The following is a 16,733-nucleotide window of genomic DNA, read 5'->3' as shown; positions in this document are numbered from 1 at the left end:
TGAGTTGAATTAACTTGTGGATTCTGGCTGATTACTCTTCAATTTAAAATTATGAGATGCACAGCGTCAATCTATCAGCAGGCAGGATCAAATTTTGATTTATTGCATGTGTCTAGAAAATTGTAGAGCTTTAGGAATTCAAAGAGGTAGATATTTGTACTAGATATGAAAGATAATACATAACAGAAAAACGGAAACAATGTGAAAGGTCTGAGAGCATTTTCTAGGGCCTTTTCCTTGCCTCTGTTACTCTTTAAGTTCTCATTTGGAGTTATCCAAATTCATATAAAAGCTAGGTGGCTTTTTAAATTTATAATATTTTTGTGGATAAGTGGATAATTATGAGAACTTGGAACATTCTGTTGTTGTCCTGAGTGGACATTATACTTCTCTTTGCTAAGGACAATCACTATTTTATAAGGTTTTGGAAGCAGTTGCAGATTATTTTGAGAAGTAGGAAGGAATTCTTGAAATATTCTAAGTTTTTTTTAGCTTTATTATGGTTCTCTTAATATGGTTCTCATTTGTTATGAGTGATTTTTAGACATGACTCCATATTTATGTTTTCTGCCTGCAAATGGTTATGGAGAGTCATAGTTTTAAGGCAGAATTTCAGATTTTCATCCATTTGCTTACTTAATATTACCTAAAATTATAAAATTAACTTTTAAAAAGCCCAAGAAAAATCTTTCTATAATAATTCTGATATAATTAGCCAGATTGAATCCAATTTGGAGTAAAAAGAAAGAAGGTTAGTCTTTTAGTAAGATGGATTTGATGTATTTCTGAGCATTAAAATTAATTTGTGTCCGTCAAGGATTTTTTAAAAAATTGTTTAAGAGGGGTGCCTTTTGTTAGGCAAACATTCCTCAATACTACTTGTATTTAAATTAATATTCCATTAATTAAAGATGTAGAACCCTAGAGTTTTCTGAGTCTTCAATCATAGTTCCAGTTTTTCTTATTTTACATATAAATCTAGTAAATTGTATGTTATTATTTAAATATAACTTTTATTTGTTTTTGGTTAAAGCTCAATAAACATGAATTTGACAAACTAGATTTCTCTAAATATTTAAACACTGTCTATACACTAATTGAAATCCCTGAATCATTTTAAACCATACAGTATATTTAATTTTCATAAGTATTTCTGACACCTTCCAAGGCAGACATAGAGATCTACCAGTATCTTTCCAAGTAGGTAATGAATACTTTCCAGCCTATTATGTTCAAGCATTTAGATTCCATAAATATTTTTCTTTCAAAAATTCAAATATTCACTTGTATTAGTTGAATTCTGCCAACACATATGCTACTTGGTTTTAAACCATCTCTTCATCAACTGATTTACTTTGAAGTGATCCTACACCTTCCTTTAATAATAAAATTTCCTATCTGACTATTAATCCTGAGTGTATGGTCATTATATTGATGGTATTGAAAACTGATGGATTAACCTATCATAAGTAGTGAAAATTTTTAATTCCAGAGACTTTGAAAGGAAATTCAGCTTTTCGAAATGTGTAAGACTGAATTAAGAAGTCTTGCCTACAAGGAGTCATGTTTTAAGGAATAGATCAAATCATCTATAATCAACCTCAGTGCAGTTATGTATGTGTATTCATATGTATTCATATGTGTTTATTTTAAAAGAAATCATCCTAAAATGTGTTCATATCACCAATATGAGAACTAAAAAGAGAAAATCTGTGTTTTGTAGCCCTTCTAGCAGTGTTAACCCTTCTAAATTTGGATTAAGAAGTAGATATGGAATAGTATTCTTTATAGGAACTTCTATGTCTGTAGTCAATTTGGGAGCAACATGTGCCCTTCTGAGCCTACTCCTTCTGTAGGGTCTTGGAATTATATGTAATTAGAATGGGACAATTACGTGACACTCCTAACCCCAGACATAGGGTGAGGAATTAACTGAGTGAATATAGAGACTCTTTTCAATATTCATTGTGGAAACAGGTTACACTTAAGGAAATCATAGAGTTAACGTGTAATATATTTCTATCAAGCAAGTTAGGAAAATATTCCCAAGTATCCTTACCAGTGGAAGTGATAATAGTTCTGAAATACCAATGATCTTGTCAGTTTAGGTTTTTGACACATTATATAAATGTGTGCTCTCTGAAGTAGTGTGCCTTTACCTGAAAGGCTAGGTTCAAATTCCAGACCCTTAAGACACATTTTACACCTTACCCTCCCAAACATATATACATGAAAGCTCATGAAACTCAGAAAATTCATAAACTATGGGAGACGAAGCACAGTGTACAGTTGAGCTGTTCTGATTGCAAAGTTAATTTTAGCTGCTTAAGAGAACAGAATTTAAGCCTAAATCAAAGAGTTATTCTTAATTGTATACTATCACAATGATTACTAGTTGCCATTTGTTGAGAGGAATAATTTAATTTTGAGCTATGTATCATAGCATTTTATTTTAAAATATCAATTCTTTTTATATACCAAAACACATTTTATGTAACTGCTGCTATGTAAAATTGGTTAATTACCATCTGTGGCAGTTAAAGCTAATAAGGTATAAAGAAAATTGTCCCAATTAAGAAATTTCCTATTGAGCAAATATCTAAAAATTGTGTTCAAATAAAAATAGTAAAATTTAACTTTAAAAAATGATTTATCAATTTAACCTTAGTCCCTCCTTACGTTGCCCTCAGGCAGAGCTGTGAAGAAACAGCTGCTCTATATGAATTCTTTTTCTTTCAATGATTCTCTTCTAGATGTTTTACATATTTTGAAAGTAATAAAATTTGAGGGGAAATCAATTTTATTAATTGTCAGACCTTATTAAAGATTCTAAGGAGAGTGAGAAATTTTGAGGACAGCTTTAAAGAAATATGGATGAGTCTTTAAACCTCTTCTCTGATACATCATCAATTTTTCCCTCTCCAGTGAATAATTCCCATAAGAATATAACATTTTGTAATGTTTCTCATCTTAAATCCCTTTGTCCTCACAACTCCCCTACCCACCCATTACTGCCCCTATTTCTCTGCTCCTCTATACATTAAAGTGCCTAGAAGACTTGTTTATACTGGCTGTTTCTGTTTTCTCTCTTCCATAATCTTATTTTTATTTTATATTGGAGTATAGTTGATTAACAATGTTGTATTAGTTTCAGGTGTACAGCAGAGTGATTCAGTTATACATACACATGTATCTATTCTTTTTCAGATTCTTTTCCCATTTAGGTTATTACAGAATATTGAGCAGAGTTCCCTGTACAGTAGGTCCTTGTTGGTTATCTATTTTATTTTATTTTTATTTATTTATTTATTTTTGGCTGCCCTGCAAAGCTTGTGGGATCTTACTTCCCTGACCAGGAATTGAACCCTGGCCCTCGGCAGTGAAAGCATGGAGTGCTAACCACTGGAGCACCAGGGAATTCCCTGGTTATTTATTTTAAATATAGCAGTTTGTACATGTCAATCTCTTCCATAATCTTATGAACACATTCCAATGATGATTTTATTTGTGCTGACCTGGTTGATCTTTCAAGGTTACCAGTAATATCCATATTGTCTAATCCCTGACCCGTGCTTCCCCTAATTTAGTGGTCTGTACTTAGTCCTCATTTTCTTTAACCCCCTCAACAGCATTTGACTCACCTGTCACTTTCTTTACTCAGCCTCTCTTGCTTCTCTTCCTACATTCTCAGTCTTCTTTGCTGATTCCTCTTCCTTCTCTCAGTCTCTAAAAGTTGGCGCTCACTTGAACTCCTTTTGCTCTATTCTAGCTACGGTATTCCCTGGGGACCTCATCCAGTTCTGTCTTTTTATACTATCACACTGATGACTTCCAAATCTATATCTAGCTCAGGGGTGAGTCCAGACCTTTGTTCTGTTCCCTGCTGTATCCTCAGAACTTGGTAGAGTGACTGGAACAATACAGGTGCTCAATCAATATTTATTGAATAAATGAATGAATGTTCTGCTTTGCCTCCCAGGGGTATTGTAGAAACCAAATAAATCAAGAGATATGAAAGTAATTCACCCTGCAATTGTCAACTGATATTATTATTCATCTTGAAGTTTTGCACTATTTAAAAATGATTTATTATTTTGAATGAGAGGATTTTTTAAACGTATTTCAACATTCTAATCTAGATCTTCAAAAATGGCATGTCTCCTCAAATTCAATGTTCTGTTTCATTCGTCAAACTCTGAGCACCAAGGAAAGAGGTATAATGAATCTGTATTCAAGTGTAATAATAAATGCTCTAATGTTTACTCTGATAAAAGTATGGTGTCTTTAATTCATGAGGCCCACAAATTTGCTAGTCAGTAATCCCAACTTGAATGACATGTCCTTGCAAAACTAGTTGCAGAGTGTTAATCATTTACAATGTAAATAAGCAATTAGATAAGTTATATGATTCATAGCTTTAAAGCTTAATACTTTCTGGTTGAATGGCTGTCAGTGAAAGACTAAGACATGGATACAAGCTAATAGGATGAGTACGGTTGAAATACACCAATTCTAAAATTATAGCCTCTGCCTGTTATAGCAAATTCTTCTATAAGAGTATTGATTCTCAAACTTTATGGTGCATCAGAATCTTCTGGCAGGCATCTTAAAGCACAGATTACTGGGTCCCACCATCACAGTTTCTGATTCAGTTGGGCTTGGGCCCAAGCATTCGCATTTCTAACAAGTCCTCAGTTGCTTTCTATCTTCTTGGATACAGATGAGTTTCATTACACTTTGAGAAACACTGCAATAAAAGGTTTATTGCTATGTTCACGTGGAATATAAAGTTCAGTATAACTCCAAAACATTTCTCCAAAATTTTCCAATATTCCTCAATATTAAAGTCATCATTTATACTATTAAGGGATCTCCTGATTGAAAAACACTTTCAATTTTAGATTCATTCAAGGCAACAAACTCTCTGCCTTGCTTCTTTAACTGTGAATGGCATTCTATTTGCTACAAATTGTAGATTATTTCATTAAGACTTGCTTTCATTTGTGACTTCCATCTCTGTCATCACTGTTGGAGTAACATTGATCTGAATATACATGTCATTTATTCTAGCTTCCTGTCTTCTATATCAATCAGATAAAATTTTGAATTCATTGGTTTCCCAAAAAAGCCAACCTAAATTAGAAGACTTAACTCTAGATACTCGGGCTCTTTTAAGGAAAAGTTCTACTTTTATTTCTCAGAAGTTTTGATCAGAAAAATTTAATTAGATGCTGAGAAGGAAGTAACTAGATTCTGAGCCTCTGACATAATTGAAAGTCAAAATATATTGTTGGATTTAAACAGAGATCCTATTGACTGCTCAGTACAATCTGGGAAACAATGGCCCAAAATGTAATAAATTATATCATTTTTATAGTTAATGTACTCAGCACAAATAGTAGGTTTTTTGATAGAATGAGTCCAAGAAATGTGAAAAATTAGTGAAAATATAAACTGCCTATTTAAGGTTTTACATTTTTCATTAATCATTTAAATGTATCACAACTGTACTTTTAAAACATGACCAATATGAAAATCAATATTTACTTGAAAGATAAATTGTTACTTTCCTAAGAAAGGACTTTTCTTAACAAATATAGTCAGAATATATATATTTCCAAAAGTAAACTACTTTCCTGCATTTTAAAAGATTCAAATTATAAATATTTAATTTATCCAAATATTTAGTATCAAAATTATTATACACGGCAATAACGACAGCAGAGCACTGTATGTCCCAAGCACTATACAAGATATTTTATGGTATTATTCATCAGATTAATTCACAATAATACTGTGAAGCAGGTACTCACCACCTTCAGTTAAAGCTGAGGGACCTCCCAGCTAGTCAATGAGTAATTTGAACTTGAGGAGTCTGCTTTCACTGTCCTAACTCAACCATTTTTCAGTACTTCTTTATAAGCACGTATTTGTTTTTACAGTTTGATCCAGGCAGCACTTTGCTCTAATATTCATATATTTGGACATTTCTTATAGAAGTTTGTAGAAAGGCAATCAGAAATAATTTGTACGGTATAGAATTTTTAGGTCAGTGCTTTCTATATCTGTAGCCAAGTAGATAGACTCCCAATAAATCATTTCTAAATTTAATTATTAGAAATCTACCATAATTGGGACTTCCCTGGTGGCACAGTGGTTAAGAATCCGCCTGCCAGCGCAGGGGACATAGGGTCGATCCCTGGTCCAGGAAGGTCCCACATGCTGTGGAGCAACTAAGCCTGTGCGCCACAACTACTGAGCCCACATGCCCCAGAGCCCACACATCACAACTATTGAGCCCGTGTGCTGCAACTACTGAAGCCCGTGTTCCTAGAGCCCATGCTCTGCAACAAGAGAAACCACCACAATGAGAAGCCCGTGCACTGCAATGAAGAGTGGCCCCTGCTCACTGCAACTAGAGAAAGCCCATGCGCAACAAAGACCCAACGCAGCCAATAATTAATTAATTAATTAACTAATTAATTAATTTTAAAAAATGAAAAAGAAATCTACCATAATTAATAAATATCAATCAATCTATAATCGGTTGATAGATGTGCATTTATAGTTACTTTCAGCTTAAACATAATGTAGCTATATGTTGTTTTAATGTAGTTTAAAAAGAGATTATAACCTAGAAAGGAGTATAGGAAGTATGTAAAACAGTATTATAAAGTATTCATGAAATTAAAATGTAACATTAATTTTATTATAATGTAAGACAACATTTAGTAATGTGTTTGTTGTGTACTGACTGCAAACTACAGACAGAATGATGATTATAGCCACCGGCCTTAATTAATTCTCATTTTCTGGTTTAAGGGTTTAAAAATTTTCAAAATCTCATTAAAGATTAATGCAAATTTTCTGTTGACAAAATGCATTGAAATTTTGCCGCTTTGATATTTTTGAAATTAACCTTTGAGGAAGAAATACTTGGAAAAACTTTGATTAGCAGAGCATCCCCAAACCCTTAATTTTCAGAGAACGATGTCTCTATAATGCACAGACAATATGAAAAAATTAAATATGATGTTGAATGTGAGGCCAATTTGTTCTCTGGCTTTATTTTGTAAATTATATGCTGTTTTATTATTGCTGTTGTTTATTAAGAGGTGATAGTATCCATAGAAACCTACAATTCTTTTGCTTGTACTTCACATAACACTGGTTGTTTTCCAAGTATCATTCTCCATAAAAGGGAAAAAATGTTTTTCTATCTCAGTAATTTTCCACAGATATGCTTCAGAATTTACTTTATATCTTGCAACTTATCATTAGAGCTCTACTATTAATGAAGACTCAAACTGTTTTGAAGGAAATAATGCTTAAAAAATTAAGACCTTGCAATGGTGTGAGTAAAAATTGATAAACCTACTTAAAACATTTAAATATTTTTCTGTAAGTTCTAATTAAATAGGTAGTACACTAGGGCTAGTTATGACCTGATTTGTAATTGGAAATAAGGAAACATTTTGCCCTTGAAATTATTAACAGTATCAGAGGTGTTGACTGAAATATCCTCAGGTCTGTACCATGAATTTTGCTTGGAAACTGAACCTAAATTTCGGTGACCACAGTTTTCCTTGAGCAACTTGTTTTAAAGTTTAAGCACAAACAAATAATTCACTGTATAGCTTTAAAATATGATACACATCTTTATATGATACACATATAATACTTAACTTCCGATTAATTGTTTTGCTTTTTAGTTCGTAATTTTGACAATTTACAATTATTTTTTTCCCAGGAAAAAAAATCTACTTAGGTGACTATTTTTGGAAATTTCCACACAATAAATTCAGTAAAATATTTTTAAAAATATATTCGTTAAGAAAAATGGCAGTCTATTTCACTGAGAAAGTCCTAGTAACGTGACGTAGCCTGTACTTTGAGCAACGCTGGTCTCCTGTCCCAAATCTTCCCTTGGGAATGTACTCAGAGATGTATTTGAAGAAAGAGGGAGAAGAGGTTGTAGGTAAATTAGTGAGAATTCAAAACCAAACAATTTTAAGCAACACTGAGTGGAGTTAGCAATAATTATCTTACAGCTTACCTTGGCTTTTTATTGATTAGTGCTTTCATGATCATACAGTTCTTATCATTTGTTCTTTTCAATAATTTTTTTTTGCTGATAAAATAACACATGTTAGAACATCTGGAATAATGCATGCATTATAAAACAACACATAGTTGAACATTTGGAAAATACAGAAAAGTACCAAAGGAGAGTAAAATAATTTCCAATCCTAGCATTCACAGTAATCATTGTTAAAATTATTGTGTTTTTCAACCTAGTATCTTATTTATCTGACTTTTTACCTTTATGAAAATAGAGATACCATATATATAAAAGTTGTATATTTCCTTGTGTAAAATAAAAGCTCATATTAATAAATATTCTTCAAAATCCTATTGTAGTGATTGCATCATAAGGAATATTATCCATACTCCTATAAGCAATGAGCATGTATATCTTAGCATACCATTACCAATATTTCTCCTAAATATTTAAAAATCTTTGCAAAGCTTTTCATCAAAAATATGATTTTTAAATTATTATATTGTAATTATAAGAGGAGTTGAAATTTTCATATGCTAAATATTTGTATTTCTTTTTTGAATTAACTGTGCATTAACTCTACTTTAATGTAGATTTCTTTAACCTATTCTTAAATTTTACATTAAGCTTTTTCTTAATCTATTAAGTTCACTAGGCTTTTCTTAATCTACTTTTTAATTTTTGCAAAAGTTAATCATGCCAGGTATTTTATTTCAGAGAATTTATTTTATTTCTGGGAAGGAAAAAATTCATATCAAATGCAAATATACAGAAGAGCCCAATGAAATGTACACATACTTTCAATTACACATAAACAAATAAAACTGAATGATGTGACCTACTTTGTTAACTTAAAATCACAGACACTTGAAGTGTTAACCCTAGCTCCAAAGCATTGCTACCAACCCAAGCTAACATTTAGAAGGTGTATACAATTTATTGATACATTGTGTCTTTTAAAATGTGTGCAAATCCACCATCATCTAGAGTAGTATTAAAAAATAAAAATAACACTGCATAGATATTTATGTTCAAGCAGAAATTAATAATGGAAAATGTATACTGGTTATAATATATACATGCTTATGTACACACATATATGGATTGAAGATGACTATGACACTTTCACTACAGTGATAATTACATCTTAAGGTTGTTTTTTAAATTTCACCTTTGGAAAGAATTTTAGATTCACAAATAGGTAAATGGAACATTAAGCCCCCATAAAGGATTAACGAACAGAGTGAAACTTGATCCACGTGGCTGAAAGTCAATATTGAGTTTATTCATTTATCAAATTATACATTTAATAAATTTGTTTTGAGCCCCTTCAATTGCAAGGCTCAATACCAGACTCTCAGAACTGAAGGATTATGAATTAGAACAAATGGCTTCTCCAGTTAGAAATCATGTAACCTTAGTACGGAGAATTTAGTTCCATATCTATATAAATGTCTCCAGTTGTTTTAATCACATTCTTAGCAATGAGTCTATTATTTCCACTGAGACTCATAGAAAAAAGTTTTTCTAAATCTTCCTGTCTTTTGCTAATTCACTGAGGAATCAAGATCTATATCCATGGATGAAATTCACAGATGAGAATTTCATATCTTTTATTGGCAGTCGAAGTGAGATTCAGGGGTCAGACACACAGCATCATTGGCACAGGGAATCAAATGAAAAGTCAGGGGATAATGACCAGTTGTGCTTATAATTCTCTGTTTTCCCTGCTTTCAGGCAGAAACACACTCCAGTGGCTGTCACTCACTCTCATTACTGGGACTGTTTCTGCTGGGGCTGGGAGTGACACAGCAGGATATAACTGTCTGAGTTGCTAAGCATCCTCCAGGCAAAGACAATAATTAAAATATTCTGATTTCAAAATGGTAATTTTTTACAGGTGGATTAGAAAACAGAATAAATTTTAGTACTGTGCCACGCCAAGCAAAGCATCTTTTTCTTTTTCTTTTTTTTTTTTTTGTGGTATGCGGGCCTCTCACTGTTGTGGCCTCTCCCATTGTGGAGCACAGGCTCCGGAGGCGCAGGCTCAGCGGCCGTGGCTCACGGGCCCAGCCGCTCCGCGGCATGCGGGATCCTCCCGGACCGGGGCACGAACCCGTGTCCCCTGCATCGGCAGGCGGACTCGCAACCACTGCGCTACCAGGGAAGCCCCATCTTTTTCTTTTGTTGTTTATTTCTTTCTGCAACTTATATGTCATACAGCCATGCATATGCATGTTAATGTGTGGCAAATTTTCCTACATGCACAGTATACAACTTTAAAGTGCATTGTTATGTATCAAAGAAAGACAGCCTTCTATAAAAATTCCTGTGTATGTGTACTATTGACTAATTGTTCCCAAGCACTCACTAGCATACTACACTAATTGTATGTCTCTGAGGTCAAATTAAATGTAATATGTCCTTTATGCATTTGTAGATATGGGAGGCAGTTAAATGAGACTGAAGTAATATTTACAGAATTTCTCTTTTAGCCTAACATAGTGCTAGTATATTAACTTCATTTCATTTAATTCTCACAAAAATTTACTAGATAGGGATTATTATTTCTAAAGCATGACTAAAGATACTGAGTTTCCAGAAGTTATGTGCTTTCCCAGAAGTTAAACAGCTAATATAATATAGAATTGTGATTTCAGAAGGGTTTTCTCTGATTTCCTGAGCCTGTGCTTTTTCAGACATAAATTGCTTAAAAGTGATGATTGACCTAGGCTAGACCTAGAAGTGTAAGAAGGTCATTGTTTCCCAAATAGTGATATGTTCTCTTTAAAGTGAGAAGGCTCATCTTGTTTATTCAAGAGATCTGTAAACATTAGGGAACTGATTTGATGGCATCCCTCACCCACGCCACCCCCAAATTCAGTTGTATTGAAATGTAAAACACCAATGCTGGCTGTTCAGCTGGTTGGCTTAAAGTTATTTCACTTCTCTGACCTCTCACCTCTTCTGTTAATTTGCATCAATGCTAGAAGAGTTGTATTTCTCAACCTAGGGCATTTGTATAAAATTCGGAGATCACAAACTCAAATGCCTAGAGTTTTCAGAGCTTTGTGAATGAGATTGGATGTGAAAGAATAGGAAGTGCGGGGCCTGTTGGAGACTGCACGCTCCTCACAAAGGAGATTGTTTTTGAGCCCCTTCAGTTGCAACATGCGGTACCTGGCTCTCAGAACTGAAGGGTTGTGAATTAGAACAGGTGTTATCTGTTCTGATCCACTTAAAAACAAACAACGACAATGTCTTAAACAAACAAAATACTTCGATATGAATTAATCCAACCCAAGGCTGCAAGTTTACAGCACTTAGTGAAAATTAAATTGTTCATAGATTATTTGAGCACCTTAACAGTCAGTATAATGCTGAAATATTATCAGAATTCAATTAAATAATACTTAATGGTCCATTTTCTTAATTATTCCTTCTGTGAACCACACTAGTTTTTTCAAAGAGAATGAAGCAGTGCAGTCACTGATACTTGTTTTCAGAAATGCTCCTTTAAACATAAAAATGCTTTATAGATCTCCATCATTTCAAAGTTGATTTTAGAGATTATAAAGGTTTTAAAGTGTATGAGTTGTTTTCCGCCAGTGGGGGTGCGGGGAGGGGGGCGGATAAGAGAAACCAGCAAGCAAGGAGGTACTGCTGGGGTTTCCTAAAGCTAACCCTTAGGTGGCAGGGCCATCAGGGGTGTTAATTTGGCCGTTGAGACTGGCCAGGCTTGTGTCTTCTTCTTCTGTGTGTCCCCTTGAAGGTATGATTTGGGAGAAGAGGCTCCCCTTCCAGGACGGAGCACAGAGGAGGACCTCTGGGGCAGATTCTCACATGTGACTCTTTTCCCTTTCCTGGGACTCGTACTCAACCATGATGTGCCTGGTGGCCTCTCTGTGTGCGCTGAGCAGACTCTGACTGTTCTGCGCTTGCTTGGAATGAAAACTCAGGCTCCGCGGACCACTTCTCCATCTTTCATTTTGCTTTTGCTATTTTTCCCTATTCAGCAGTACGGTGTGAATAGATTGGATTATGAGTTAATACAGGCCTATGGGTCGTTGCTAGGACAAAAAGCTAGGCTTTGTTTGGGGAATGACATTTGTTTGCTGGCTTTCTCTTGGAAACATAAGAGCCTTTCCCTTCTAAGCAGATTTTTTTTTTTTTTCCCATGCTGAAACCATGGTAAATCTTTCTGATTCATTGGGTAGAACCTAGTGCTAGCTGCATTAGGTACAGTTTATGTTTCAAGGATTCACTAGGAGGCTGCTGATGGGAAACCTTCGGCTGAGCACACACTCATGTGTTAATGTTCCTGTCTTCTTACAGGAGGCGATCGAGATCGGATGACAGCAAATCATGAGAGCTACCTCCTCATGGCGAGCACCCAGAATGATATGGAAGACTGGGTCAAGTCCATCCGCCGAGTCATATGGGGACCATTTGGAGGAGGTGAGTGTATTTTAAAATCATGGAAAAACAGAAAGGTAGGCCAAAACTGTTCATCCTTTCCCCCAGCCCGTGTCGCTATCAGCACCTACTTTCAAATGGAAGAATGTTAAAATAAATAGTAAACTACTAATTTATTTGTAGACACATATCTAAGTAACTCCTAGTTCAATTTAGATCAAATATCGTTAGTAACCAACCTTCTTCCACGAATATTTTGAATTATAAAAAGGGATAATATTTTTCTTTTATCTTGGATGTTCCATTTTATTAATAATACATAGTTATGAGCCTCATATCATAAATGTAGATTAGTTAATAACCTGTAGATACAGGGCAAAAAAACATTTTGACTATTAGTTTTGGAAGAGATTTCAGCCCCCAGATGCTCAGTGGTATCAAAGAGGACTGGCAAAGCATTGGATGAAAATATGCTGGTAATCAGAGTGACAAAAAAAAAAAAAAAAGCTTGCAACTTTGCAATCAGGAAAGTATTTGTGGATTTGATAATAAATTTCTTTTAAAATTCTTAGCTAATACAGTGTAGAGAATATATCATGTGAAGAATAAGCTACATGGTGCTATGAATAGAGCTAAAAGGAAGAAGGAAGGATAAAAGATGTGATCTTTTCTATCAAGTAATATATAGAGTGATATAAACAGAAAACTTATTTAAAGAAAAAATCCAGTAAATGGAACCAAATAGATAAGGACCCCAAAATATTCATTTATAACCAACATGTATTTCCAAGAATGTAAAGCCTAGTTATTTTATGTTGATGTAGTTAAAATAAATGATATAAATCAAATTCATATCTATTAAAGCAATTAGAACTTTCATATTTATTTTACATTCTCTTTTGTGTATTGTCAGCCCCCTGAATTCAGAAGTGAATTTTTTTCCCTTAACATATCAGATGCTTCTTAAGCTGACTGACCTCTTTACATTTTAGAATAACTTCAAAAGTTTAGTTTAAAAAGTTGAAAAGTTAAGTTAAAGTTAAAATAGTAAAGATTCATGGAAGACATGTTGATATTTTACAAGAGTAGTGGTACATGTCTGCAAACTGTCTGTCCTTTAGCAGGATCTCCTCTTGGGGGAGGGAGAGGTTCCTAACCAGGGTGACCATTCATCCCAGTTTGCCTGGTAACAGTGTAGTTTACTACTGTTATCCCAGGCTAATTATTGACAGTGCTACCTCTCACTCTCACAGTGTTCTAGTTTGGGTGACAACTTGTATGGTCACCCTATTCATATACTAAAATGGCTAGTAAGTGACTTCAAAATGTTTGAAGAGGCCGGTGGGGTGAGAACCCATCCCAGTGCCTTAGCAGAGGGGTCTTCATGACTATTCATGAGAGATACATACTCAGCTGCGAGAGGTCTTCTGCTACCCTCAGGGTCAAGGATTTATGGGGAAGCCTAAGGATATGTCTTTTCAAATTTCCTGTTTCCCCTCTATTATCAGGTTTCTGAGGATCCTGAGTTCAGGAAGATTCTTAATATCTGCTGAAAGTGGTACTTTTGTTGAAGGATTATTTCTATCAAGGATTATTTTCTCCCATTCCTCCTCTTTCATCTTTCCTTTTCTCAAGAAAAATGAATGAGATCCAGTTTACTTCACCAAATCAGTGGCCACAGGAGGTCCTATCAGCCCAGGAGTATCACAAGTGATCCTAGTGGGATCTATGTGTTAATCTTCAAATTTATGAACCTGGAAGGAATACTCTAGTAGCTGATTGGTTTGTATACTTTATCCTGCAGAATGTGCTTCAGGGATTTTGAAAATGCCTGATTCAAATTTACTTTTAAAGAGATATATTTTAGCATAGAGCACTTACAACAGAAACCATACTCTGAAGAATAAATCTTCTACTGTCCTCTTTGTTTTAATTGAAGAGTGTTAATGAGATTGTAAGGCAAGCTCTTAAAGTACTCATTCAATTTGCAAGAAATCTTTTGTGATTCATCTGAACATCGGAATTTCCTAAAGTTGTTAGAGAATACACAACCAAACCAAATACTGACCCTGATAGAAAATTGCAAACGTCACCCATAACCTCAAGTTTCAAATGTTTGTATTAATATAGCCCCTCTATACTTACTGATTGAATTTTAAAGAAATGTTACAAATTTGAGTTGTTAACAATAAATTTATATGAGTGAGAAACCTTTTATTTATCTTATGTATTGGGGTTCCACTTAGTATTTCATTGAAAATAAGTTTTTCAATTAAGAATATTTTACTTTATTTTTATTTATTTATTTTTTAACATCTTTATTGGAGTATCATTGCTTTACAATGGTGTGTTAGTTTCTGCTGTACAACAAAGTGAATCAGCTGTACATATACATACATCCCCATATCTCCTCCCTCTTGCGTCTCCCTCTCTCCCACCCTCTCTATCCCACCCCTCTAGGTGGGCACAAAGCACCGAGCTGATCTCCCTGTGCTATGCGGCTGCTTCCCTCTAGCTATCGATTTTACATTTGGTAGTGTATATATGTCCATGCCACTCTCTCACTTTGTCCCAGCTTACCCTTCCCCCTCCTCAAGAGTATTTTAAAACAACTCTATTAGTTCAACCTCACATTTTGTAGATTAGGTCATTAAGACCCAGAGAGAATGAATGACTTGCCAAGTGTCATACTGTGAGTAACATAAGTAGGAAGAAAACTCGTTTGTTTTCACTGTGAGCTTCTTCCTGCTTTATTGCACAATAGCTGATCTATTACTTCTACTGTGGTAGTGAAAAACCCACAATTACAAATCCATGCCTTATTGATAGTATATTCTACAGTATATGAAAAACAAAAGTGTTTAAAAGTTGATAAGTAGGATGAATATAGTTGAGTGCTTCAAAAACATCTGAATTAATACCATCAAGAAAGTGAAAAGACAACCCACAGAATGGGAGGAAAGTATGTCCAGATAATATGTCTGATTTTGGACTTCTACCCAGAATATGTAAATAAATCTTAACAACTCAAAAATAAAGACAAATTAAAATTTTGACCCAATTAGAATCTATTTAAAAATGGGCAAAGATCTGAATAAACATTTCCGTAAGGAAAATATACAAATGGCCAATAAGCACACAAAAAGATGCTCAGCGTTACTAGCCATCAGGGAAATACAAATCAAAAGCACAGTGAGATACCATTTCTTTCATACACACGAGGATTGCTAGAATCAAAAAGTTCCATAATAACAAGTATTGGCAGGGATGTAGAGAAATTGAAACCCCCCCTATATTGCTAATGGGAATTTAAAATGTAGCTGTTTTAGAAAACAGTCTGACAGTTCCTCAAATGATTAAACATAGAGCTACCATATGACCAAACATTTGCACTTTTAGGTATATACCCAAGAGAAATGAAAAATGTATGTCCACACAGAAACTTGCACATCAATATTTATAGCAGCATTTTTCCTAAATGCCAATAAGTAGAAACACCCAAATGTCCATCAACGGACAAATAGATACACAGAAAGTGGTATAGTCATACAATGGATTGTTCAGCCATAAAAAGAATGAGGTATTGATGCATGCTACAACGTGAATGAACATTGAAAACATTGTGCTAGGTGGAGGAGGCCAGTCAGAAAAGACCATTTTATATATATATATCATTCTATTTATAAGAAAGTACAGAACAGAGAAATCCATAGAGACAGAAAGTAGATTTGTGATTGCTTAGGGCTGGGATGGGGAAATAAGGAGTTTGCAGTGGGTTGGTAGCCAAAACATATGAGATCTTTTTTTAGGTGATAAAATGTTCTAAAATTAACTGTGATGACTGTTGCATATATCTGAGTATATTAAAAACTATTGAATTGTACATTTTAAACAGGAGAATTCTATGATATGTGAATTATATCTCAGTAAAGCTGGTAAAAAACTCCTGAATTGTCATAATTGCTTTTCATTAGAGAATACATTTCCCCTTCCTATCTTAGTCATAGAATCCAAGACAATTAATCCTAAATAAAAACCTATTGGCGAGACCACTGCGGTCAGTCGGATGGAGTAAACGGGTCCTCGAATCCTCCAGCTCCCACTTTCTCCGCCTGGTCATGGATCTCTAGAGGGATTCACTTAAGATGGCGGAAGAGTAAGACGCAGAGATCACCTTCCTCCCCACAGATACATCAGAAATACATCTACACGTGGAACTGCTCCTATAGAACACCCACTGAATGCTGGCAAAAGA

General features: G+C 34.4%; 1 protein-coding gene across 8 annotated transcripts in view; it reads left to right on the top strand.

The window, feature by feature from the left end:
* ARHGAP24 (Rho GTPase activating protein 24) overlaps positions 1-16,733 on the top strand; it is a 509,262-nt gene that overhangs the window by 421,303 nt on the left and 71,226 nt on the right. For all 8 annotated transcript variants that reach the window (XM_055086016.1, XM_024116878.3, XM_055086017.1 and 5 more), the window contains one exon: positions 12,398-12,520. In XM_055086016.1, coding sequence (XP_054941991.1) covers positions 12,398-12,520 — 123 coding nt within the window. The remainder of the gene's footprint in view (positions 1-12,397; positions 12,521-16,733) is intronic.

Source organism: Physeter macrocephalus, chromosome 7 (genome assembly GCF_002837175.3).
Source record: "Physeter macrocephalus isolate SW-GA chromosome 7, ASM283717v5, whole genome shotgun sequence".
In the NCBI taxonomy this organism is placed as follows: Eukaryota; Metazoa; Chordata; class Mammalia; order Artiodactyla; family Physeteridae; genus Physeter; species Physeter macrocephalus.
Note: the sequence above shows the minus strand (reverse complement) of the source record. Positions and strands in the feature narration are given on the sequence as shown.